This window comes from Canis lupus, chromosome 8, assembly GCF_011100685.1.
Source record: "Canis lupus familiaris isolate Mischka breed German Shepherd chromosome 8, alternate assembly UU_Cfam_GSD_1.0, whole genome shotgun sequence".
NCBI classification, from domain to species: domain Eukaryota; kingdom Metazoa; phylum Chordata; class Mammalia; order Carnivora; family Canidae; genus Canis; species Canis lupus.
In genome coordinates, this window is record NC_049229.1 from 41,458,847 (window position 1) to 41,486,330 (window position 27,484).

The 27,484-nt window shown below is 35.8% G+C and overlaps 1 protein-coding gene and 1 long non-coding RNA gene across 23 annotated transcripts in view; one reads left to right on the plus strand and one right to left on the minus strand.

The window, feature by feature from the left end:
* GPHN (gephyrin) overlaps positions 1-23,576 on the plus strand; it is a 625,991-nt gene extending 602,415 nt beyond the window's left edge. For 9 of the 14 annotated variants that reach the window (XM_038544964.1, XM_038544965.1, XM_038544967.1 and 6 more), the window contains 5 exons: positions 1,380-1,453; positions 7,199-7,263; positions 11,312-11,415; positions 21,203-21,299; positions 22,579-23,576. In XM_038544964.1, coding sequence (XP_038400892.1) covers positions 1,380-1,453; positions 7,199-7,263; positions 11,312-11,415; positions 21,203-21,299; positions 22,579-22,712 — 474 coding nt within the window. In that variant the 3' untranslated portion in view covers positions 22,713-23,576. The remainder of the gene's footprint in view (positions 1-1,379; positions 1,454-7,198; positions 7,264-11,311; positions 11,416-21,202; positions 21,300-22,578) is intronic. The other 5 variants (XM_038544968.1, XM_038544973.1, XM_038544970.1 and 2 more) reach the window with 1 other exon arrangement.
* Positions 1-27,484, minus strand: part of LOC102152902 — a 110,767-nt gene that overhangs the window by 79,252 nt on the left and 4,031 nt on the right. For 8 of the 9 annotated variants that reach the window (XR_005363436.1, XR_005363440.1, XR_005363438.1 and 5 more), the window contains exons 2-3: positions 22,434-22,766; positions 19,986-20,154 (exon numbers count right to left, since the gene is read on the minus strand). This is a non-coding gene — a long non-coding RNA (uncharacterized LOC102152902). The remainder of the gene's footprint in view (positions 1-19,985; positions 20,155-22,433; positions 22,767-27,484) is intronic. The other variant, XR_005363439.1, reaches the window with a different exon arrangement.

The window sequence follows — 27,484 nt, forward strand, 5'->3', positions numbered from 1 at the left end:
TCCAGCCTTGGGAATTAAGGGGAGGCTGAGGAAATGACTGAGATTGAAATAAGGGGTGGAGAGAAGGTAGAAAGAAAGAGTATTCCAGACAGAAGGAAGAACATTTTCAGAGACTGGGAGCAAGAAAGTCTTAGAAACTAAGTGATATAATCTTGCTGGAATGGAGAGAGAAAAAGAGAAAGAGGGATGAGAATGGAGAAAGAGAGAGAGATTGAAATTGAAAAAGAGGAATGGGGTTGGATGGAAAGAGAATTGCCGGATAAGAGTAATGACTGGTTAAAAGGGGGTTAGAAAATACAAGAATCATAGATACAATCTTAAAAAGATGAGGCTTTTTCCTGGAAAACGGGAAGTTTTGAAGTATTATATGTGACTTGATTAGATTTGTTTTTCAAGAGATGTTTCTTACTACTATGGGAGGAATGAATTCGAGGAGGACAGGACTACTGGCAGAGACCTATTTCAGTAATCCAGATGAGATGATGTTCATTGAGGCTGTAGAAATAGAAGGGAACAGATGTTTAAAATAAAGTATCCTATGCTTGTAAAATATTTGAAATTTTAGTGGGTTACTAGACTTACTCTTAGATTAAAACAAGAAACTCAACAATAGACCTAGGAGTTAAGAAATTTTTAGGACTAGTTTTTTTTCTTTATGTCTACAAAACCAACTGCATGACAATGTTGTCTTTCTTTTCCAAAAGTCAAGTTTTGTCAAATCACTGTGGATTGGTTATAACTTTAGGTTGGTTGTTTTTGTTGGCAGCATATAAAATTGGAACAATTAAAGTCTCTTGACTATCTGTTTTAGAACTCCCTCCCTATTTTTTATTTTAGTTGACTTATTTAGATTTGGCAGTGTGGGAAAATGTCCAAGTCTTTTCTCTGAGAATGGTACATTATTTTGAGTCAATTAAGGAGAAAAACGTAGTACACATACATGTGGCTTTCCTGACCTAGTCCAACTTCTTAAGCTTCTTGTTTGTTAACATCCTTTCTCAAACACAAAATTCTGTATTAAAAGAGAAACAATAACCATCAAGTAATTATTTATATGATTTGGTTTATTATTTAACTACTTCTATTAGAATGTATCTTTTATGAAAAAAGGGACATTATGTGTTTTGTTCAAGCCTATATCCTCCTGTACAAAGATTAGTGTTCAACATATATTAGGTACTCAATAAATAATTTATTAAAGAATAAGTGAATGACCAGAATGAAGAAATGAAGGAATTTGTCTTAAGTAAATCAACTTCACTAAAATAAGATGTTTCTTTTCATTTCAATCTTACAAATTCATTTTATTTTCATATAAAGTTTTGAAAGTCTAATATTAGAATGTTTGAAAATAAAGTGATTGTTTTTCATATTTGCAGGACTATCTCAAGCAGGTGCTGGACATTGATCTTCATGCTCAGATCCATTTTGGCAGGGTTTTTATGAAACCAGGGTATGAAAATAACATTATTTTATATATGGGGTTGGTTTGGCTTACTTTGACTAATAAGTTTTAAATGCTTTCTTTTTCCATTTTCTGGTATGAATTATTTACTCTAATAAAAGAAATATTATAATAATAGAATTCCTTGCACAAATGTACCTCCTACCTGAAATGGGAATTCATCTTCCTTATGAATCTCTGGCTTTGTTATAAACAAAGCAAAGCAACTTTCTAGACCTTTTCTTTAGTTCCATGTCTGGTTCCTTCTTTCTCTTTTTTCTCTTTCTATACTGCTTCTTTCTCTCCTTTTAAAAACATTTTAGTATCAAAATTCTCAAAATACACAAAAGTAAGGTGTACAATGAAACCTTCTTGTACCTATCACCTGGCTTCAGGAATTATCACCATTTTTCCATAACTGTTTTATCAATCCCCTCCTTCATCTTTTTGAAGAGATAGGGGGATAGATTGGTTTTTTGGTTTTGGATTGTTTCAAAGCAAATTCTACAATGTTATTTTTATATACATCTCAAATAATACTAAAATAACAGCAGCATTCTCTTGTGTAATCACAATGGTATTTCTCACCTAACAAATAAGAATATCTTAATATCATCTGATACCCTAATCATATTTAAAATTCTCCCAAATATCAAGAGAAAGAATGCCTTCTTACATGTTTTATTTAAATTATAATTCAAGTCAGGCCTACTCACTGTATTTGTTTTAAAATCTTTATTAAATAATAACATTTACCTCCATCCTCCTTTTTTTATCATGCCATTGACCTGCTGAAGACACTGAATCATTTGTCCTAATGAATAGATTTAGCTGATCGCTTCCTTGTGGTGGTGGTTAACTTGTTCCTTTCTTTTCCAGTATATTCTACAGACTGGAAGTTAGATCTAAAAGCTTGATTACAGGGATCCCTGGGTGGCACAGCGGTTTAGCACCTGCCTTTGGCCCAGGGCGCAATCCTGGAGACCCGGGATCGAATCCCATGTCAGGCTCCCGGTGCATGGAGCCTGCTTCTCCCTCTGCCTATGTCTCTGCCTCTCTCTCTCTCTTTCTCTCTCTCTCTCTGACTATCATAAATACATAAAAATTTAAAAAATATAAAAAATAAAAGCTTGATTACATTCAGATTCAATTCTTTTTTCCTTTTCAAAAATACTTCATAAGTAGTGTTTCATAATATTTCTTATTATGTCCCAGGAAAAAGAAAAATAACTACATTCTGAGATCTGGCATATCTCTTTCAAAGGCTGATGGAGCTTCTATAATCAGTTGTAAATGCTCAAAGCATGCCAAACATTGGTGTTGAAATATGTGTAGCCATGTCTTTAACTGATAGTTTGCCTGTTCAAACCCCTGGTACTATGTAAACCTTTCATTCACTACTCAAAGGACTTAGTGTATAGGTGAGCATTCTAATTCTGACACACCTCCATGCCATCAGGGACAATTTAGTAAATAATGCCTTAGTTCAGAACTATACTCTGATGAGTGCTCACGTGAACCCTGAGAGAGAGGAGAGATGGGACTTTACCAGTTGATATGAATGAGCTATGGGAACCATCAGTAAATTCCAGAAACCTTTTTTAAATGTCAAGCCAGTCTTCCTAATCTCTCAAATTTATTGGGTACCTCTCATCAGGTCTAAGGCAAAGATCAGGCTTCACTGCCATGATTTTGCCATTTAAATATGAAGGGAAGATTAACCCTAGTCTTCTCCACAATTTGATAGAATTTAGAATTCTTATTTTTAATTAAATAATCACTTAAAATATTAATTAATTAATTAATTAAGAGAGCACAAGCAGGGAAATGGGCAGAGAGAGAAGGAGAAGCAGAGTACCCACTGAGCAAGGAGCCCGAGTCAGGTTCAATCCCAGCACCCTGGGATCATGACCTGAGCCAAATCAAGACTTGAATACTTAAATGACTGAACCACCCAGGCACTCTTAGAATTTAGAATTCTTGGGGTCCCTGTGTGGCTCAGCAGTTTAGTGCCTGCCTTCGGCCCAGGGCGTGATCCTGGAGTCCCAGGATTGAGTCCCACATCAGGCTCTCTGCATGGAGCCTGCTTCTCCCTCTGCCTTTGTCTCTGCCTCTCTCTCTCTCTCTCTCTCTCTCTCTGTCTCTCATGAATAAATAAATAAATAAAATATTTTTTTAAATAAAGGAATTTAGAATTCTTTACATTATATTTCTGTAGTCACCCCAATATTGCTACTGCTTCCAAGCCCTTTTATTATTGAAACTGTTGGATTTGGATCATTCTCATTAAGAAATATTTTGTCATAAAGCACCTGGGTAGCTCAGTCAGTTAAGCATTTGACTCTTTATTTTAGCTCAGGTAGTGATCACAGGGTCTTGGGATCAAGCCCCACATTAGGCCCCATTAGGGGAGTCTGCTTGAAATTCTCTCTCTGTCCCTACTACTGCTCTCTTTTTCTCTCTCTCTCTCTCTTTCTCTCTCTCTCTCTCTCAAATAAATCTTTTTCTAAAAAGAGAGTATTTTGTTTTAAGCAAATATTATTATGCTATGAGTGCACAGGCTTTTTTTCTGTCCCTATGGGCAGTACTAATTTGATTAGAATACAGAGGACATCCCAAAAGCATGTCAGTGTGCTTCTCACTAACCTCAAAAATTCAATCAACTATTCTTTTTGCAGTGAAAAAGAAGCTAATACTAGTTGCCCTCACCTCTAGAGGAGAATAATGGTGTGGGTTTTTTTTTTAAGATTAATTTATTTATTTTAGAGAGGGGCAGGAGGAGCAGAGGGAAAGACAGAATTAGAGGAGAATTATTTATAATATCTATTATTTAAATTACTCAGCACCTGTGATATATAATTTTGGTCTATTTTTATTTTCAGTTTATTTTTTACCTCTTCTTAAGACTCTCATCAGTTCCTAATGTTCATTCTCCTCCCTTAAAGTCATAACACTGTGTGACCTCAGTCATTGTATAAATGCTATTACATTCTAATTTCAAGAGGAGAACTGAACAATAAGTGTTGATCCAAGGAAATGGCTTTCCAGAACTTAAACAAAAGCTTCATAGTCTAGCAATAAGACATTCATGATAATAATGCATGATAAAATGTGTTGTTGTGATGGAGTCTTTTTTAAATGAGTACCTTTAGAGAAATCACAGAACCTATCTGCAAGAGGCAAAAGATTATTTAAAATTGGCTTTATATATAGTAGAAGGAAAGTATTATGCATTCCCTCCTCATTCTTATTATGTGTGTTAGTTTGCTTTCGTAAAACGGTTTAGAAGTTTAAATGGGCTTCCTTTACTTGGCCAGAATTTATACGTGTCTAAAGATAAGAAGAATTTAAAGTAATTGCTCCTTAATAGTAGAACAAAAAGAAGTATAAAAAGCTCAAGAACAATTTAGCTTTGCTCTTCCCACATACAGTGCATTAAGAATATAATTAACCTCTTTGATTTTAAACAGAGGTACTAAAAATAAAAAAGACATTTGGAGTTTGATAGTCAAGACTACTACCAATCACAATTTTTATGGGTCATCTACAGTGAACATAGATGTCATCGAGAGTGTATCTTGAAAATGATTTTCATCACGTAGTAACAGTCATTGCCAAATAACCAACTCATAAATTGATATGATAATCTAATCTAGTTTTTCTAAAATTCATCAAAGAGTCAAGAAGTAAGCAAAAAGAGCCTTAGAGTAGCCAAAAATAGATGTTACAAAGTAGAGATACAACACTTCACAGCAGACCCACAAAGAGCCTTATCAAATTATGAGTCATGAAGTTAGAGAAATCTTGGTTCAAATCTTTGTTTCTCCACTTAGTAGCTAAGAGATTTGGATGAAATCTCTTAATCTGAGCCTCAGTTTCTTCATCTATAAAATAAGATGATAATTGTCACTTTATGGGGTTGTTGTGAGAGTTAAATGAAATAATGGATATAATGCATAGATGTTTCTTTAAAAATAGTAACTTCTATTATTATTATCATTCTGACAATATAACTATTGCTATTACTCTGTAGTTCCCAAACCTAAAGCCAGCTTTTTTATATTTTTTAAGAGAGGGAGTAGGGGAAGGGGCAGACAGGGAGAGAGAGAGAGGGCAGTGGAGGGACAGAGGGAGAAGGAGAGAATCTTAAGCAGGCTCCATGGCCAGCACAGAGCCCAATAAGGGGCTCAACCTCACAACCTAGAGATTATGACCTGAGCTGCAATCAAGAGTCAGCTGCTTAACTGACTGAGCCACCCAGGTGCCCTGTAAAGCCAACTGGTTGATGGTAGGGTAAAAAATTTAATTTCTTTTTAGCCAGATGGTGGGGCCTACGATTAAGAGGAGACACAGAAAAAAAAACTAGGGGGGGGGGAAGAAACAGGAACTGCAGTGTGTGGTATGGAGTTATGGATTAAAACAATACATAATATACCCTGTGACCCAACATCATTGTAGTATGGCAGAGTAGAATAAGTTAATAACAATGGGGGTGCCTGGGTGGCTCAGTTACATAAGTATCTGACTCTTGATTTTGGCTCAGGTCATGATCTCAGGGTTATGAGATCACACCCCACTTCAGGCTTATGTGCTAGGTGTAGAGCCTACTTAAGAGTCTCTCTCTCCCTCTCCCTTTATCCCTCCCCTGCCCCCCCCCCAAAAAAAAAACAAAAAGAAAACACTTAATGATGGTTTTGAATCATCAAAAAATGTTAACATTCATCATACTATTGCAAAAGGTAATGAGTAGTCCATTTTTGAAAGACCAAGCTGCAAAAATAATAAAATAAAAACAATATAGGTACTTGAAAATTTTTCAACTACGTGGAAATTTTAGCATTCCCTAAAGATTCTGTAATGCTCAAGTTTCATTAACATAATGAAGTTTTTAGCTGGAAGTTCATATAAAATGAAGTCAATCAAAAAAAAATCACTATTCTTAACAGCCTGCCGACTCCATGCCACTCAGTCAGCCCTTCCTACACCCCTCCCCCATGGTAAGGATTCATGTTAGACTCTTGAGGAAGTATTATTTGAAAAAATATATATATTTTTTATGATAGTCACACAGAGAGAGAGAGAGAGGCAGAGACACAGGCAGAGGGAGAAGCAGGCTCCATGCACCGGGAGCCCGACATGGGATTCGATCCCGGGTCTCCAGGATCGCGCCCTGGGCCAAAGGCAGGCACCAAACCGCTGCGCCACCCAGGGATCCCTGAAAGTATTTTTAATTACTGTTGCTTTAATTTTGTTCTAGTCATGGTATTTTATTTATTTTGACATTTCAAAAAAATTGCCTTCATAGGAGGCCAGTTTTTATGTTTGTTGCTGAGTATAGTTTTAAAGAGTTGAGGAATACTCATCTTAAACAACAGGCATTTATCTGATAGACATGTAATACCAGGTAGTCTTCTGATAGTAAGAATGATTGTTGTAAATCTCCAGCAAAAATAATACAGAGGTGGAGAAACTCCAAGATTTGAGGTATACTTCTCTGGTGCTAGCAAGAAGGGGGGGAAAGTAAGCTGCAGACAACCAGGAAGCTTGGTTACTTGAAAACAGAAAATATTAAAAACCAATTAATTTAAGTGTTCTTGAAACACTTCATGGTATAAAGGCTTAAAAAAGTCAACAAAAAAATATTTGTATATGATAAATATTCTATGTGAAGAGCTACATAGCAAGAAAACTGGAGTACTTAATCTACTCATATGACTTAGCAATCACTAACAAATACCCTTTTTTGTTCTCTAGCCTGCCAACAACATTTGCAACTTTGGATATTGACGGTGTAAGAAAAATAATCTTTGCACTACCAGGTAAGAATAATTGAAATAGTTTCTTCTGCTTTTTCTGGAAAAATGTGATCAAAAATTTTTTGAATCCCTATCAAAGCTCTTGACTTGGAATATGAAAGATGTGGGCTCAAGACCCAACTTTACTTACCAAATGACCTTGGACAATTCATTTAACTTCTTTGAAGCCATTTCTTCATCTGTAAAATGAGGCTAAAATCTGCTTTGTAGGATTGGTGTAAATGTCAAATTAGATAGTATCTTTCAAAGCATATTCCAAATGCTAAGATAATAATTGAGTGTTAGCTGTCACTAGATCTTTCTGGGGTACCTACATTTCCTTATAGAAAATTGGTCCAAGTTAGCAGTCTAATCATCTCCCATACTAGAAGTATTGTGTTCAAAGGTCCAAAGGGCCTTAAATAAACCATGCAAGAAAATGCTAGAACAAAAAAATACAAAGCTGCCTTTGGTCTTGCCAAATTTGAACTGAGATCAGGGGGTAGGAAGCAACACAGATGGAGGGACTACTAGTGCTGGTGCTTCTCAGTCAAATCCCAGCATCATCAGTCTGACCACATCACTGTCCCTACCCTTGTTCCCATGTGAGCAGAAACCCATATGTTCAGATAGTAGAAAAAGCAAAGTGGTTCCATTTATAAAGACTTTCAATTTCAATTTTTTAAAATTGATTTTTGGCTTGCAGTTAAAGCCATACTTTTAAAGTCATTACCAATCTTGATAAATTTTAAAGCAGTTTAAAAATTTTGTGTATCTACTTGCTCTTTTTTTAGCTTTTAAAATTATCCTCTATCTTTAGCAGTGTCCCATACTCTATTTCTTGGCACAGATTCCTTCAGAAAATAACCTGCTTATTCCTTTCAGATCCATAAATTGGGTGGCTTTAGGATATTTATCTGCTTTTTATATTAAATAAATCTCAAAATAGAGTATAAGGAAAGGAAGACAGGCAGAAATTTTTCAAAAGCATTTTTAAAGTTCCTATCTATAAGCATAAAAGAGATTAGATTTCAGTCCTGTAGGAAATTTTAAGAGAGAAGACATGTCAGTAAAGCAGTCCTCAAAATATATCTTTAGTATAGAACTCCTTAGGGCCTTTTTTAGGGTCTTTTATATACACACACACACACACACACACACACACACTTATATACTCTGAAAAAAAAATGTGATCCTCTTCCTGGCTTCATTTGCCTAGAAAAGACTGTTTGCTTTGTCTTCAGAAGGTATGATTTGACCTATAGACAAAGAATGTTATAGTGGGAGCCCATAAATAACTATTTTCAAATTGCTACTTTTCACTTGAAATTTTCTCTCCCCAGCCTGAATGAACCAAAAGAGGGCAGCAACAACCCAGATGTTCAGATTGTGGAACCAGTAAAGTCGTTTCCTTTTAGAAGGATTTTAAAATTCATGATTGTATTTCTGCTTTCCTGAAGGGCATATATTTAAAGCTATTGCTAATCTTGATAACTTTTAAAGCAGTTTAAAAGATCTATGTACCTACTTGCAATTTTTTTAACTTTTAAAATTACTAAAATAACACGTTTACTCTAAAAACAGAAAATACAGGTAAACATTAGGAAATGTCATCCATATTCCCTTCCCCCCACACAAAATAACCACTATTTGCAATTGTTTGCAATCCATTTTTAATAGAGTAATTTTATAAGGCAGTAGCATTGCAGGAATAGTATAATCATTGCTGAACAATAGCTGCTTATTATTATTATTTTTGCTTTTCCAGAAAAATTGTCATCTATGTATTTTGAGACAAGTGAAAAGCAGTTAATTCTCATTAAGAGTCTGCTGTGCTGTTGGACAACTTATTTTTCTATTGAAATCATTAGTATTACTCATCACTTTTTACAACTTAAGAAAATCTATTCTGAACTACTTTTGTAGAAGAAAATTATAAAGGTATGGTTTTAGCTAATAATAAGCTAAACTAGCTACTGCCTTTTGCATTGATGATGCAACTGGCAGCACATAGCAAAGCCAAGGGAACCTAAAAACTTACTGGTTCATCCCCCACCCCCAGTGTATACATACATGCTCAATAGCACTGTATAAAAGTATTACTATTGGGCAGCCCTGGTGGCTCAGTGGTTTAGCGCCACCTTTGACCCAGGGCATGATCCTGGAGACCTGGGATCGAGTCCCACGTCGGGCTCCCTGCATGGAGCCTGCTTCTCCTTCTGCCTGTGTCTCTGCCTCTCTCTCTGTGTGTTTCTCATAAACAAATAATTGTTTAAAGTATTAGTATTAATAAAATTGGACTTTTAGACCCAGGAGGGATATTGAGAATCATATAGTCTAAACCTTTCATTTTGTGGAAGAGTAAAATTAGATTCAAAAAGGTTTAGGGGATCCCTGGGTGGCTCAGCGGTTTAGCGCCTGCCTTTGGCCCAGGGCATGATCCTGGAGAGGATCCAGTCCCACATCGGGCTCCCTGCATGGAGCCTGCTTCTCCCTCTGCCTGTGTCTTTGCCTCTCTCTCTCTCTCTCTCTCTCTCTGTGTGTGTGTGTGTGTGTCTCAAAAAAGATTGGAACTTACCCTGAACAACAGGGTTGTTCAGTTTGTTTAGTTAACAATACCACACAAGAAACTAAATCTGTGATTCTTAGAGCACTCATTTTTTTTTCATAGCCCACCTTTCCTTCCTTCAAAGTGCATGATACACCAAGATTTCTTCTTGAAAAGTACAACTGAATTCCTTAAACTTTTCTTATAACTTTATTTTTCTAAGTTTACTTATTTATTTGAGAGAGAGAAAGAGTGGGGGGTGGGGAGGAACAAGGAAGGGGTGAGGGAGAAAGAGTCTGAAGCAGACTCCAAGCTGAGCATGTAGCCAAGCATGAGGCTCAGTCCCATAACCCCAAAATCATGACCTGAGCCAAAAGGAAGAGTTAGGCACTTAACCAGCTGTGCCACCTAGGCACCCCAACTTTTCTTAGAACTTTAAGAGACCTTCGTATTTCTGTAAGTCTGCTCAGACTGCCATCATAGGATATCACAGACTGAATGGCTTAAACAACAGAAATTTATTTTTACACAGTTCTGGAGACCAGAAGTCTAAGACTAAGATGCCAGCAAGGTTGGCTTCTGTTGAGTCTTTCTTCCTGGCTTGCAGATGGCCACCTTCTCACTGTGTCTTCACATGGCTTTTTTTTTTTTTCTGTGTACATGCACTCTGAGTGTTTCTCCCTCTTTTTATATAGACACTAGTCTCATTGGACTGGGACCTCACCCTATGACCTCAATTAACTTTGATTACCTCTTTAGAGGCCCTAGTATCTACAAATACAGTCATATTGGGTGCTAAGACTTCAACATAATGAATTTGTAAGGGACACAATTCAGTCCATAGTTCTTTACACCTTAAATCATTTAGGTTTTGTTGTTGTTGTTTTTAAGATTTTATTTATTTATTTATTTGAGACAGAGAGAGAGCAAGACTGGTGGGGAGGGGCAGAGGGAGAGAAAGAAGGAGACTTCCCGCTGAGCAGGGAGCCAGACATGGGGCTCCTTAACAGGATCCCAGGATCATGACCTGAGCCAAAGGCAGACACTTAACCAACTAAGCCACCCAGGCTCCTGTATTTTTTTTTTTTAATGTAAAGAAATTTCTGGGTAGAAGGGGGATTATGGATACATTTCTTTATGTTTAGCCATTTTCTAAATGTTTTTGTACTGAGCATGTATTACTGTGGCATTTTAAACATCTTAAAAATAGCAAGTAGAATCTGCTTTAAAATTTATCAAGATTGGTAATGGCATTCAATGTATAGTTCTCAGGAAAGTGGAAATAAATGGTGTGAACAGCTCTGGGAATCAGAAGTTTCTGTATTTCTGGTAGACCCAGTGTTTACACCATAACTCTGTGGCATTGGTTGATTGTAGCTCTATTCTGGAATCCTTTGGGATTTAGAAGAGGAAGACTAGTGGTTAGTCACTTCACTCTTTATGATGCCTGAAGGTATAGACAGTCATAATTATTTGGCAAATTTTTACATGTATACTATAAATAACTGCTTGGTTGACTTTCAGGGAATCCTGTGTCAGCCGTGGTTACCTGCAATCTCTTTGTTGTGCCTGCACTGAGAAAGATGCAGGGCATCTTGGATCCTCGGCCAACCATCATCAAAGCCAGGGTAATGTTATCTAAATGACCAGGAACCAAAACTGAAGCCTAATAACAATTAAGGATATGATTTCCCAACTGCCCAAAACAAACATCTAAACTTGTATATTAGTTTTGAGGGAAAATGTGGTTTTATTCTCCTCTTCATGATAGAAAATGGAGGGAAAAGGGTCCCTTTTATTCCCAACCCACATTATTCCATGACTTCTAAAGTAAATCATTTTCTCTGGCTAGAACCCATATGAAAGTAGATATGTAATGATAAAATGGTAAATAGAGGGTGGGACTACCCTAAAATTTAACCTATATGGAAGGAAAGACAAGAATTCCTTTGTTTTGTGCAAACTCACACAAGACAGCAATATATCTGCTCACTTTTTCTGGGACCTCACTGATAAATTTTAAACAGTTCAGAAAAAGACAAAGGATGAGAAGACTAGGGAATCAGAAGGAAAGGGTGACCACATTCTGTGGAAAAAGACAAATAGAGCTAAGGAATTTGGCTTATAGTAAAAGTCACTTAGAAATGAGAATTCCCTTCTCCACCAACACTAACTTTAGTTTGATTTGCTACTATTCAATCGATTATGTAACACACTTTCTGTATAACTAATCAACAGTTTTCTTGGCAATATAACCTACAGTATCAAACCATTGCTTCTTTTAAAAAAAAAGTTTGAGATACAACTGATACATAAAAATTTGCACTTATTTAATGTGAACATTCTGATGAAATTGGATATATGCATATGCCCACATCATCATCACAGTCAAAGTACTAAATATATCCAATACCTCCATAAATTTCCCTGTGTTCTTTCATGGTTTTGTTTGTTTTTTATGTATTTGATTTGCAGTACAAACATTTAACCTGGGAACTGTCTTCTTAAAAGTATTTTAAATGTGGAGCACTATGTTGTCAATTATAGGTACTATGTTGCAGAATGGATCTCTAAAACTAATTCACCTTCCATAAGAGAAAATGTATACCCATTGACAACGACTCCTCATTGCCCTCTCCCCTCAGCCTCTGACAGTCACCATTCTATATTCTGTGTTTCTGTGACTATTTTAGATACCTCATGTAAGTAGAATCATGCTGTATTTATCCTTCTGTGACTGGTTTATTTCACTTAGCATAATGTACTCTAGGTTTATCCATGTTGCCACAAAGGGTAGGATATCTTTCTTTTTTAAAGCTGAATAGGGATCCCTGGGTGGCTCAGCGGTTTAGCTCCTGCCTTAGGCCCAGGGCAAAATCCTGGAGCCCCGGGATTGAGTCCCACATCAGACTCCCTGCATGGAGCCTGCTTCTCCCTCTGCCTGTGTCTCTGCCTCTCTCTCTGTGTGTGTCTCTCACGAATAAATGAAATCTTTAAAAAAGTAAATAAATAATAAATAATAAATAAATAAATAAATAAATAAATGAATCAAGCTGAATAATATTCCTTTGTATGAATATAGCACATTCTCCCCCATCTGTCAATGAACATTTGAGTTGTTTACATATCTTGGCTATCATGAATAATGCTACACTAAACATGGGGTACAGATATCTCTTTCAGATCCTGATTTCAGTTCTTCTAGGCTATATACCCAGAAGTAGAATTGCTCAACCATATGTTTTCTTTTTAATTTGAGGGGAAACCTCATACTGTTTCCGCTAAGCATTAGTGGCTGAACTGTTATAAATTCCTACCAACCTTATATAAGTATTTCAGATTCTCTACTTCCTCACAATACTTATCTTTTGTGTTGTGGTATTTTGTTTGTTTGTTTGTTTGTTTGTTTTTTGGTAATAGCCATCCTAACAGTTGTGAGATGGTATCTCATTGTGGTTTTGATCTGCATCTCTCTAAGATTAGTGATGTTGAGCTCTTTCATATACCTAGTGGCCATTCATTTATCTTCTTTAGAGAAATGTCTATTCAACTCCTTTGCCCATTTTTAAATCAGGTTGTCTTTTTGCTGTTGCATTGAAGAAATTCTTATGTATTTTGCACATTAACCACTTATCAGATAGATGGTTTGACATATTTTCTTCTATTCCGTAGTTTCCCTTTCACACTGTTGTTTCCATTGCTATGCAGAAGCTTTTTAGCTTGATATAGTACCACTTGTCTGTTTTTTATTTTGTTGCTTATGCTTTTGGTGTCAAATCTAAGAAATCATTGCCAAGACCATTACCAAAAAAATTTTCCATATATTTTCTTCTAGTTTTACTTTTCAGGTTTTACATGTAAGTCCTTAAACCATTTTGAATTGATTTTTGTATATAGTGTAAAGAAAGGAATCCCAATTTAATCTTTTGCATGTATGTATCCAGTTTTTTCAAATACCTAAACTGACTTTTCAAGAGCTTTGAAATAAATTCAGATATGACAGAATGCTATGATTAATTGACAAGAACACAAAGCATAGAAAAGAAGAAGATGAAGAAGAAGAAGAAGAAGAAGAAGAAGAAGAAGAAGAAGAAGAAGAAATATTAATAAAATATTGTGAAATATAGGATAAAATGTTAAGAAAATCTAGGCTTCAAATACTTTTAACATTGACCTTTTAAATACTGAGATTTTGTAGACAAGTATATGAAGAGATATCCTCCTTTTCTTTAAAGGTTAACAAAAGTTCAACTAGATATTTCTGAAAACAAATTATTTGAGTTTTTTCTCCAATAATCACAGCAGTGGTCTTATTTTAAATTTAATGGAAAAAGAAGAAAAAAGCTATTAATGAACAAAAAGTATTCTCATCAAATCAGAAGGTCAAAGTTATAAAGCTTAGACATCTAAATCAGTAATATGAATTTGCTCGCTATTTTCACATTTGCTAAATTTAGGAAATAAGAAAAATCCACATTGTTATAAGAGAAAAAGAGGATTTCTCTTTGACTTTGCAAAGTTCTTATGAATCTTTTCATTTATTTCTCATTTTAACATTCACCATCTCTTTTTTAAAACTGACATTGTGGTAGCTATCCTTACTGACAACAATGATTACAGAGGTCCTTGGTACATTGTTCACACTGTTGTTCATTCTTCTCAACTCATGGACTTGAGAATTGGTCCAAGAATCCTTTCTCCCACAGAGCAGTGTCCCTGGGACCGTTAGAATGGGTCATCGGTGTACTTGGCTGTTCTCTTCTGTTTTTAGCTCCTAAAATCCTCTCCACACCTTTCCTGATATAACCACCACTTTTCATGAGAGACACAGAGACACAGGCAGAGAGAGAAGCAGGCTCCATGTAGGGAGCCCAGTGTGGGACTCGATCCTGGGACTCCAGGATCACGCCCTGGGCCAAAGGCAGGTGCTCAACCACTGAGCCACCCAGGCATACTGACAACTTTTAGAACATAACTTTATTTACTTTCTTTGAAACATGGTAAGCTTATTGTCTCTATTTTTTGACGAGCCAATATGCAGCTTACAGACACCACTTATTACTGTTCTCCAAATGGTTGCTATAATCACAGCCTCTTCGAATCATTACTGCTTTCAGGAAGTGAGGTAGTTGTTAAATACTGGTGTCAGTAACTCACAGTGCTGGATCCAATACAGCTGTCCTATGGTCAGGGCAATGCTGCATTATTTTAAAAGGTCAGCACAAAAAATGTCATCCTCTTATATCAATGTGTTCTGACAAACATCAGTTTAGAATAAACACTTGCCCTATGTCCTTGATCAGTTATGGTTGAAGAGTAAATACTCCTGATTTCCAGTAGACAATCAGAAACATAATCTTAATTTATCGACTTATTAACCTAATGTTTCTACCAAAGAATATCCTTTTGTGTTTCTGTAATCTGTTTCCTTGATATCCCATCAAAGTGCCCTATACTGCCTTTGTTACCAACTTTTTTCTCTAGAAACGTACCTGAGATAACTTATTTTAGTATTAACCGCTCACCTCAGGCAGTGATTAAGAGAAGGGAAAGGGAAAATATTTTCATCTCCCATGGGACCGAGTCCTGGGAGAATATGGGCATGTTGATCTCTACTGGACTATTCTAATTTGTCCATCTTACCTCTTCTCTTGAGCATTACTGTCTTTATGCTACGAGAAGTTGGTGAATGCTTTCTGTCTGATGTCATAAACAGTAAAATACAAAGCATGTTAATAAAATGCTTATTTTGTGCAAAAACTGCTAAGGTATTTACTACTGTAAAGAGAAATATGATTTTTTTATTGTGACAAGATCAGTCATTGATTATCAAAAGATATTATTGGATGCCTATTATATGAGAATATCATGGCCTGTGGATTAAAAAACAGATACTGAAAATTATAGAACTGTCCATGATTTATAAAAAATGTGAATCAGTTTTAACTCATTAGGAAATGAAAAATATGACTAAATTATAAAATTTTTGGAAAAGTTAATTTGAAATTGATCCATATACCACCATGTGCAAAGATTTTAAAGTTACATGATAAATTTTAGACACATGACTTACAAAATAAATAAACTCAAGGATCTCTCTGGTAGACTAACGAAATCAGTGCCTCATAACTTCATAGAACTTATCAAATAAGTTAGTGTAAAAGTGCAGTAACCACTCCTTGGAAGCTTTGACCAGACGGGAGCAAAGTCAAGGCCCCCAAGACCAACCAGGGCCTTGAGCATGTTTTCCTGGGCTGCCACCCAAATAGAATTCCCTTTGGTCATCTGTTTTCTCAACTCTTCTCCAGTCTATACAGTCCTGAGTCCCAGCCTATTCCCCTGAATCTTCTGGAGCTTTCACTTTTTTCACATTACCACCATCAAACCTTCCAAAGACATTCAGGTCTTTGGCAGGTGTCTCATAGTCTACCTTCTGCCTCACCTCTTACTGTCAGTTGCTTTATTTCCACAATTCTCAATACCTTTATTTCTACTTAAGCAATTCAACATGTACATCCTTTTTCAATACCCTGAAGTACTCTGTCTCAAAATCACCAACTCTGGTATTCAGTTTAGGAACAATGGCAAGTTACCTATCCATAGATATTAAAGGGTGTAGGCACTCTTTTTACCCCTCTCCTTTCCCTCAGTCCTTAAGCCCCTCTGGCCTTTTCACTTTCTTCATCCAACCTAAATCCTGTGGTGTAGCATGTCACTTTTTTTTTTTTTTCCTCTTCCTTCCACAATAGCCCACTCTAAAAAATCCACAAACTTGGATCAGTCCTCCCTTCTTTATCCTTCACTTTTATTCCTAGCTACAACTAAAAAAGAGTCTACAGGTGTTTATGTTATCACTTCCAATTTATAAACCTCAGCAGGGGCTTAGATTCCCCTTGTAATCCCCCTATATCCCATGGATCAGCGTCTTCCATTCCTTACTACAGCCTTCCAAATCTTCACCATTCTCCTAAAACTGCCTCCATCATCCATATCCTCTGACTTTTATAACCAAATAAGTCTGGTTTGAATGATGGCTCCAACATTTACTTGATTATAGCCCTTGACATATTTAACACTTTACCTACTTCTAATCTTGCCTCTTCTTAAACCCCTATTCTGTCTAGCTCTAATCATGTAAGCATCTCCAACTAAAATGCTTCCATCTTCCCATGACCCCAGGGTTAAATCCAAACTTCTCACGTGAACGTAGGAAGCCCTTCATCCCAAGGCTTTTTTTCCACTCTAGCTTCATCTGTGTCTCATCCTGTACTCTCACCATTTTAAACTATTTACTGCTTTTAGAATGGATATGAGATCTCCTGCCTCTGACTGTGAATTTTTCCCCCTTCCTAGAAGGTGGGAAAAAATCCTTTCCACCATCTCCTTTCTCAACTTTCAAGATTCCTTAGTCATAAGACTCAGATATTGCATCTCGTATGAAACTTTTCTCAATGTCCCTAAGAAGAGTTGATTACTTAACTTCTTTATACTCTTTTAGTGTCATATTAACAGCTGAGGGATAACACAACTGCATTGTATTTGCAATTAATTTTTTACTCTGAGAATTCTTTAAGATCACTTCTCTATAAGATGGGGAGAACAAAAAAGAACAAAATAGTCTTTCCTTTTTTAATTAAGAAATTTTATTTTTTAGATTCACTGGAAAATTAAATGGAAGGTACAGAGAGTTCCCATATACCCCCTGTCTTCACACATGCACAGCCTCTCCCACTATTGAAGTCTGTACCAAAGTGGTACATTTGTTTCAACTGATGAACCTACACTGACACATCATTACCACCCAGGGTTACCAAGGGTTCCCTCTTGGTGTTGTATATTCTGAGGGTCTTGACAAATGTATAATTACATATATCTACCATTGTCATGTCATACAGAGTAGTTTCATTGCCCTAAAAACTTTCTGTACCCTGCCTATTCATCCCTCCTTCCTGCTAACCCTGAATCCTTTTTATTGTCTCCATAGTTTTGTCTTTTCCAGAGTAATGTGGCCTTTTCAGATTGACTCCTTTCACTTAGCAATATGCATTTAAGTTTCCTCCATATCTTTTAATATATTCATAGCTTATTTTTTCTAGTGCTAAATAATATCCATCCACCTATTGAGGGACATCTTGATCACTTCCGAGTTTTGACAATTATGGATAAAGCTGCTACAAACTGATGTGCAGGTTTTTATGTGAACATAAATTTTCTGTTTAGTTTAGTAAATAGCAAGGAGCATGACTGCTAAATTGTATGGGAAAAGTATTTTAATTTGGTGAGAAACTGCCAAACAGTCTTCCAAAGTGGCTGTACCATTTTGCATTCCCACCAGGGATGAATAAGAGTTCTCATTCCTCCATATTCTTACCAGGATTTGATGTGGCCAGAGTTCTGCATTGTAGTCTTTGGTAGGGGTGTGTGCAATGATAATCTCATTGTTTTTGTTTACAATTCCCTAATGACATATAATATTTAATATCTTTTAATATGCTTCCTCACCATCTGTATATCTTCTTTAATGAATTATCTGTTTAGGTCTTTTGCCCATTTCTTAAAACAGATTTATTTATTTGAGAGAGCATGAACAGGAGGGGCAGAGTGAGAGAGAAAGAGAATCTCAAGCAGACTCCTAACTGAGCACAGAGCCCAATGCAGGGCTTGACCTTACAATCCTGAGATCAGAACCTGAGCTGAAATTCAAAGTTAGTTGCTTAACCAACTGAGCCTCCGAGGCGCCCCTTGCCCATTTTTTAATCCAGTTGTTTCTTATTGAGTTTTAAGAACTTTTTGTATATTTTATTTGTTGTTGTTTCTTTAAGATTTTATTTATTTATTCATGAGAGATACAGAGAGAAGGGCAGAGACATAGAGGGAAAAGCAGGCTCCATGCAGGGAGCCCGATGTGGGACTCGATCCTGGGACTTGAGGGTCACGTCCTGTGCCAAAGGCAGATGCTCAACCACTGAGCCACCCAGGCATCCCCCTTTTGGGTAACAGGCCTCCATTAGATGTCTTTTACAAATATTTTCTCCCAGTTTGTGACTTATCTTCTCATTCTGTTGACTTTTTTTTTTTTTAAGATTTTCTTTATTTATTCATGAGTGACAGAGAGACAGAGACATAGGCAGAGGGAGGAGCAGGCTCCCTGCAGGAAGCCCGATGTGGGATTCAGTCCCGGGATCACAGGATCACGCCCTGAGCCAAAGGCAGGTACTCAACCGCTGAGCCATCCAGGCATCCCTCTGTTGACTTTTTTTTCAGTTTTCTCCCTTAGACATTTACATATAGAACATACAATATAACACTATACAACATAATACAGTTTTATCTCTTGAGTGACTACAGCATGTCAGAAAAATATTCAAAAGGAAACAGAGGAAACAGTCCGAGTCCACAGCCCACTTCAATTTTGAATGAATAGAAAAAGTCCTTGAAGTGAAAAACCAACTTTTTCACCAAAAAAAAAGGTCTGTGTTTACTCATCATACATCATTCTTATAAGCATCAACATTCATAGTAAATAAGTGATTTCTTAAGCTAAGTGATATAGTATGCCAGAATTATAATGTCAGTACAACTAAATAATAAACTATTCTGCATTTTAGTAAAATGCCATAAAAATCTAGTCAGTTTCATCTCTTGCTGCAATTGATTATTGTTTCTTAAATTACCATAAATATCTTCCTTTAAAACAACACTATTTTGTAGATGAACAAACAGGTTTAGGAAAGCAAAATATCTTGTTAATCCAGCACACCCATTAGCAGCACAATTGGGAGTAGAACCTGGATGTCAGATCATCCTATTCTAATTTGTTCTGCCATTCTACTAAGAGCCAATTCAGTGCCATTGTCAGGGAAAAAAAAAACCTGCTTAAACACTTAGCAAATAACACAGCATAGGAATGGCCTTGTAGTCTCATTTTGGAGAACACCCATACACAGAGGGATTGAAAGAGAGACAGTTTTGCCATCAAGTAAGCACATAATAATTTAGGAATAATGGGAAGTTACCCCCTCAGTAGATATGAAATAGAGTATAAACATAAACAATATCAAGTGAAAGAGGTATGATTTAATCAAGAAAAAAAGAATTGAATTTTATTCTGGATTCCAGAGGAAAAGCAGGGGTGTCAGAGTGAAAAATTAGAATGTTTAAGAACAGAGTGACTAGAATGGATTGGAGATAGACTTACTTGAATCAAAAGGTCTAGGATCTTGGGACTCCTGGGTGGCTCAGTGGTTGAGCGTCTGCCTTTGGCTCAGGGCGTGATCCTCGGGTGCTGGTATGGAGTCCTGCATCAGACTCCCCACAGGGAACCTGCGTCTCCCTCTGCCTAGGTCTCTGCCTCTCTCTGTGCGTCTCTCATGAATAAATAAATAAATAAAATATTTTTAAAAAATTTCTAGGATCTTCAAGTTGTAATTGTATTAGCATAAATAATCCTGTTTTAGTTGGATAAAGAGTTTTGGACCATTTTAAGGTAGAGTAACTCAAATGATTATTGTGCTATGTAAAATGAACAGGTCTTACTCAATAACATTGAACTAATCTTTGATGGGCTATAGTACATAATTATATGCAATATAAAGTTGTTCAGTTGTTGTGGAATACCAACACATTATCACTCTAATTTTTCAGATTTCAGGATGAATTTAATGAAATAGATTTTTGTTAACGACTATAGGTTAAAGGTTGATTAATCATTCTATATTGTGTATGTAAACTGAATTTGCTATATTAGAAAGGATTTTATACTTATTGGAAAGATATGAAATATGCCAGTAAAGACTCATTCAGAGGAATTCTTTAGTACCAGTGATGTGGCTAACCAAAAATGGTAATACTTTTAGTAGAGACTACTTTTATTTGCCTTAATCAAGATTGTATATCAGTATTGGGACACTAGGGGAATATTCAAGAGAAAAGAAAGTAAGTAACTCTTTTGTATTAAAGGTAGGCTTATGAATGGGTAGCAGAAGAGTGTCTCAGTAAATGTTGGATGGACAGACAGATTGACACACATATAAATGGATATTGAGCTTATTTGTTTGTTTAGGTCTATTTCTTTTATTTTCAGTGTTAAAATACCTACTTTGATTTCTCAATTCATAGGTCAGAGGTATCTGTACTATCAACTCATAAAATTACACTTCAAAAATAGACCTTATTGTTTTCATCTGCCCTTTTCATGACTACGAATACCAACTTTTTAGCCTTCTTTTCTCTTTTCACCAGAGTAACCCAACCTCTGTACTTCCTGTATTAGAAACATAAGATGGCAGTGGTGGAAACAGCAGAATGCCAGGATATTTTCCACATCCACTTTATTCTTTGCACAACTTTCACCCCTATAGTTTTAACAGATGATCAGGTGATCAACTTTGTTTTCATTTACTCTATATTCTATAGTTATCATGTGACGTAAAACTGGATCCTCGCCCAGAATACCATCGGTGTATATTGACTTGGCATCACCAAGAACCACTGCCTTGGGCACAGAGTACAGGTTAGTCAGTCATTCATACCTGTGGGTATTTCTATACATGTATTCTGGTAAAGCACAAAACTCATGTATAACCTCCTTCCTAGTTTTGTAATTGTTGTACATTGTCCTTTTTGAAAGATTAGATGAGTTCAATTATTCCCAAACAGTACAGCATAAGAAGAAAATAAGAGTAAAAACAAAATTTTTAATAAAGGTTTATTTATACCATGGAACCATATTTTCTAGATAAATTTTTGAAATACAATTCTAGAATCATGGAAGATTTTTATTTATTTGTTCAACCTCGAAATCCTGAGTATAGTTTTGGTTGTAGAAAAAGGAGGGTACTATGTTCTGCCACCCTGAAATGTGACATTAAAGCTCAATTATAATGTGATTCTCTGTAGCCTCCACCATACCTTAGATATTAGTAAAGTTTAAGGACTAAGAAATCAATATTGATAACTTAAGAGTTCTTTGACTTTAAACTAGGTGAAGTCTAGTTACCTCTTCCAAACTGTAAACTTTTATCCCCAAGTATCTTAGCCATATTTACCTACTTTTTGATTTAGCTCCAGAAAACCTGTATCAGTTTTCAAACAAAGGTCCTATCAAGTACAAACATCAGTTAGCATAGTGACTAAGGACATAGGCAATGATTCCTCTAGACTTGCATTCAAATTGGCCTCCAACTAGTTAATAGGACTGTAGGCAAGTTTCTTAACCTCTTTTGAATCTTATACAAATCAAATAAGATAGTTAAGGAAACTACTTGCTGTGCTGTCTGGCACTTAGTAAACACTAAAGAAATGATTGTTGTCTTTTTAAAAATAAGTTTGACAATCCTCTCTTTTCAGACATACATAACATTTTAGCCTGAACTGAGAAATTCTGTGGCATTTTGCATGATGCTATAAAATCATATTTTATTCTTTAAGCAATAATTCCTAATGTTTATTTTTATTATTAGCTTAATATGCATCACTCTGTTGTCACAGCTTATATATATTAATATTTTTAAAGCAGTTTAACTTCTTACAGATGATATTTATGTTTGTCCCCTATTTTTTCCCCTGCTGAGAAAACAGAATAAAACAAAACAAAAACAATAAATAAATAAAGGATATTTAAAATAGGATACAGTAGCAAGGCTACCTGGAAAAGGACTGGGAAGCTTGATCTTCTCTCTTCCCCTTGAAGCCTCTGTTTCTGTTCATTGGTGTTTATTTTGAAAAAAACTGCAAGGGCTCCAGATGTATGCCCTGTGATGTTGCTGCTGTAATGAGGTATTTCTTCCTAGGTAACCAGATGAGCAGCCGTCTGATGAGCATGCGCAGTGCCAACGGATTGTTGATGCTACCTCCAAAGACAGAGCAGTATGTGGAGCTCCATAAGGGCGAGGTGGTGGATGTCATGGTCATTGGACGGCTATGATGGTCACCAGAGAGAGAAAGCTTCGATGCATGTCCACATATCATTGACTGTATCCTGTAATATGCAACGGCACAGCTAGTTTTTCTGATTTGGATAAAAGTTGATCTGTATAGTCAACATCTTGAACTATATTTCAAAAGAATTTAAATACCTTTTAAAGAAAAAACATCTAAAAATAAATCTTAACAGACAACTCTATTCTGATTATATCAAAGCAAATTTTTCCTTTCTTGCAAATTGCTTTGTGTGTTCAATGCTAGGTCTGATAGCGATAGCTTTTAGTAGACAGCAGTAGGTGCCTGCAGAACTTGTGTTTTTCTCATCTTTAAAATACAACTAATTATGCTCTTAATCAAGGCTGTCTGCTTATTTATACTAGCGTAGGCAACACTTAAATTTCCCTTCTTAGTATGCTTCATAACCGCTTTTCAGAGAGCTTTTGCTTGTTCTTTATCCTGTATCTCGTGTTTATGTGCACAGTGCCAATTGAAGAGTGACTGGGTGGAGACCCTGCCTTGCCTCAGGGAGAACCCTCCCCTGCAGAGTGTCAGGCACCTCACCCCAGTAGCCTCAAGGCACAGTACTCTTGGGCAGTAACTGGATACCTTTTATTTGAATAAACAAACTGGGGGAAAAATGCTTCCTTAAGTGCTGACAGCCTTTTTAACCAACACATTTAAAATTGTACAGAACAAAAAATAAAATCAAAGACTGATCTTGTACAGATATTAGTGTTACCAGCATTCACGTGGAAATCAAGAGCAAAGAAAAAATAATGTTAAACAACTCTGTACCATAACATTTTCTGTAATGATACTGAAACTTAATGAATAAAAAAAAATCCTTGATCATTATTTAAAAATCTATTGTATTGGTCTTGTTATTAAAAAAGAGAAGATTGTCATGCCATTCTGATGGGGTTCTGCTTGGATAAAAGGAATAGTAAAGATGATGTGGCAAGGGTAAGTGGTATAAAGGTGATTGAAACCGTGGCATAATATATCTCTGTATTTTACTATAGTGTTATAGTCTACAGCATTGTGAAAATACAAATTAGAAAATACTAGAGAACCTAGAGTTGGTCTGGTCTTTCCAGTCATAGCAAAAGAATAGCAAGCAAATTTAGAGAGAAGAAACTTGATATGGAGGAAAAAACTAATTTCTTCTTATAAATGAATAAAAACAAATTTCAAAAATCTACAGTTCTTTGGAATGAGGAAAAAGAATAAGTAATGAAGCAGGGAATTGCTGATGAGTAATTGGAAATTTTTGTATATGTTAGGAAGGAAGAAAGAAATGGGAAAAATCTGTACTACCCATAGAAAATATACAAACAAAATAAACTCTATCCATGTGGCTCCAATAATAAAAACTTAGAGGCACTTTCTAAGTACTAGTAACAAAGGACATTAATTAAATATTCTGTAGGGTATACTTAGCAAAGCAAACAACAAAAATTGGACTACTAGTGAACAAGGTGTCAAATGATGGTGTTGGATAAAGCCAAGTAGTAAACAAGAAAAATTTGATAGTGATATTTGATATTTCCAGAGTTGAAAATAACACGATCTATATTTTAAATCTTTTATATTTTCAGTTAAAGAACATAAGGTTAATTAATAGAAGTTAAATGAAAGACCATGCAAAGTGTCTACATTCTTTGAAGAAACATTTATTAAGCATCTATGTGCTTGGATACAAGGTATATCATGCTATTGTTTACAAAGCATAACAGCTGACATTATACTCCCATTAAGAGAAATGACAAAAATGTACAAGTAACCATAATATTTAATATGCTTGATATTTGCTAGTACATGGTAGAGTGTGTAGAATGTGATAAGTGCTATAATTCAGATTTAAAGAGTCAGAGGAGTTCAAGTGAGAACTTCCTACAGATAAGGTTTCAAGGGGCAAGATGGTATTTTGGTAGATCTTGAAGGAACGGTAGATTTTAATGGTGATGATACAGGAAGAAGGGTATTCCAGAAACAGAGAATTATAGACAATTAATAATTATTATTTCTATTATAGAATGTAAGCTCCACACAGCAAAGATTTTTATTTTGTTCACTGATATTACCCCCAGGTCCTTAGAAGAGTTCCTGACATATATACACATGTGCAGACATCAGTAAATACTTGTTCAGTGAAACACATAGTACAGAACTTACTATATACCAGGCACTTTTTTTTTAAGTGAGATTGAGAGAGAGAGAGAGAATCCCAAGCAGGCTCCACTCTGAGCATGGAGTCCAATGCAAGGCTCAATCTCACAATTGCAGGATCATGACCTAAGCAAATATCAGGAGTTGCATGCTTAACCAACTGAGTCACCCAGGCACCTCTATGCCAGGCACTTTCTAAGGACTTTCATGTTTAATTTTAACCACAACAATAGGACTATTATTTCTATATTACAGATGAAACTGAAGCACAGAGAAATTAAGATATCTGTCCGTGGTCACACAGCTAGTTAGAGAAGGAGCCAGGATTCAAATTTAGCAATCCGGCTTCAAAGTCCATACTCTTAAACACCAAACTACAGAAACAGAAAACAGATTTATTATTTGTAAGACCAAAAAAGTATATTACATGTTTGAGGCCCAAACTGAGAAGTTCTTAAATACCAGTGTAGAGTCTAGATTTATTAAAGGTAGCAAACTGTTAAGAGTCTCCCGATCAGAGAAGTGTTAGGATCAGAACTGTCTTTTTAGGGAAAATTGTCTGGCAGCACTGAGAAGGATGGATTGGCCTGGCGGGAACTGGAGTGAGACCCAGCTAAGAAGTGATCTGGTGGTGCAGCTAGGGGTAATGAACCTTAACTTTAGTGGCACAAGTGATGGTGATGGAAAGATCATGACAGATGAATGTGCCTCCAGGCATAAAGAATGGAAAGAACTTCATGACTGATTTCAAATTTTGGAAAGGAAGGTATTGGAATAAGAGATGAATTGAACTCTTCAGTCTTAGCTGACAGAGAAAATGTTAAACCATTAGCAAAAAATTAATTTTGTGGAGGAGGTGATGAATTTGGATATGTGTTTGAATGCCGAGGAATTCTAAGGTATAAATGTCCTGTTGGCATTTAAAAATACAAGTTAGGAGTTCACAAAAGAAATACTGGCTGAACATAATCTTGGGGATCATTCACATGGCAATGGTATTTGAAATATTAAGGGTGGATGGGAAAGATCAACAGGAGAAGAAGACAGGACCTTAGGGAGCACCTTATTTTGAAGTGTTGGAGGAAAAAGACAATAAATGGAATGAAAGAAAAAAGTTTGTAGAAGAGAAGAAACCAAAGAGTTCAATGTTCCAAAACCAAGGAGAGTTTCAAGAATGAAGGATAATCAACTGTCAAAAAAAAGAGAGAGAGAGAGAGAGAAAGAAAGAAGAAAGAAAGAAAGAAAGAAAGAAAGAAAGAAAGAAAGAAAGAAAGAAAGAAAGAAAGAAAGAAAGAAAGAAGGAAGGAAGGAAGGAAGGAAGGAAGGAAGGAAGGAAGGAAGGAAGGAAGGAAGGAAGGTCAAACATGAAGCATGAAGGCTCAAAATGATTAGGCAATCATTTGTAAGCTGCAAGAGTGCAATTTCAATGGTGGGTTGAGGGCAAACTCTAGGTTGCAAAATAGACTGTGATTATAAATTATTTGGAAATTGTACATGAGAAAAGATAGATACAGGATGGTAGCTTAAACTGATAACAGGGTGGAAGAAAGACTTTTGTTCGAGTTTTGAGAAAGAAGGAAAACAGTAGTGGGTATATTAAAAATGCAAGAGTAAGGTGCCAGATGGAAAAGACGATGAGGGAAGGGCTGGATTTAAGGATGCTGGGGGCCTCATTAATCTGGAGAAGAAATGGAACATTTTTCCTTCTGAGTAAAAAAGAGATTTAAAAAAATATATGAATACAAAAAATATATATGAATACATTTGAAGTGGATACAAGAGAAACTTAATTAAATTTTTCAATCAAATAATTCTACTTGGCACAGTGGAAGTCAATGCCATTTAATCTTTTTTGCATTTATTTGACAAGTTATTTTAGAATTCTAAAAGTATGATGTATTACAATTTTTCTGTGTTGGTTGATACTTAAATAAAAGACTATATAGATGATGTCTTCAGATTCTTGCTTATAACTATGTGGCAGTCACACAGTTCCTTTTTAACTTTTTTGGTTCTATGTTTTAGTTGTTTCAAATCGTATCACACAATGAGAAAAAGAATGTGAACAGATTAAGTGTGCCAAGTAAATGCTATTAAGTGATGTTGTATGTTACAAGTGGATTCTTTGGATGGCTTTCATTTTTAAAATTATTTGCTAATGAACAAAACTTTGTGGACTTAACCCAAACCAACTCTTGATCTTCATGAAACCATGTATAACAAGGTAAGTCTTTATTATTTTCAAATACAGAAAGTGGGTATTTGTGTAAGGACAGAATTCAAAAGCAAATAAACTATGTATCTTATTATTCCAGTGATGATGGTTCTAAGTTCAGTAATGATTGCATTCTAACGTGCTTATAAAAAGTATCAAGCTGGACTCTATAGCAGAATTATATTGTTACCATGTTCATCAATAACTTGGCTTAGAGCCAAAAGGTTAAAGAATTGCTCAATTTTGGCCTTTTTGTATGGTTAGTTGCCAATATGTCTCCTGCAGTATTTTTGTAATAACTCAATAATTTATTTAAAAAGCATTTATTAAGTACCTACAATATTCAGGCTCCATGCTGGGCACTGAGGTTGCAGTGATGAACAAGATAA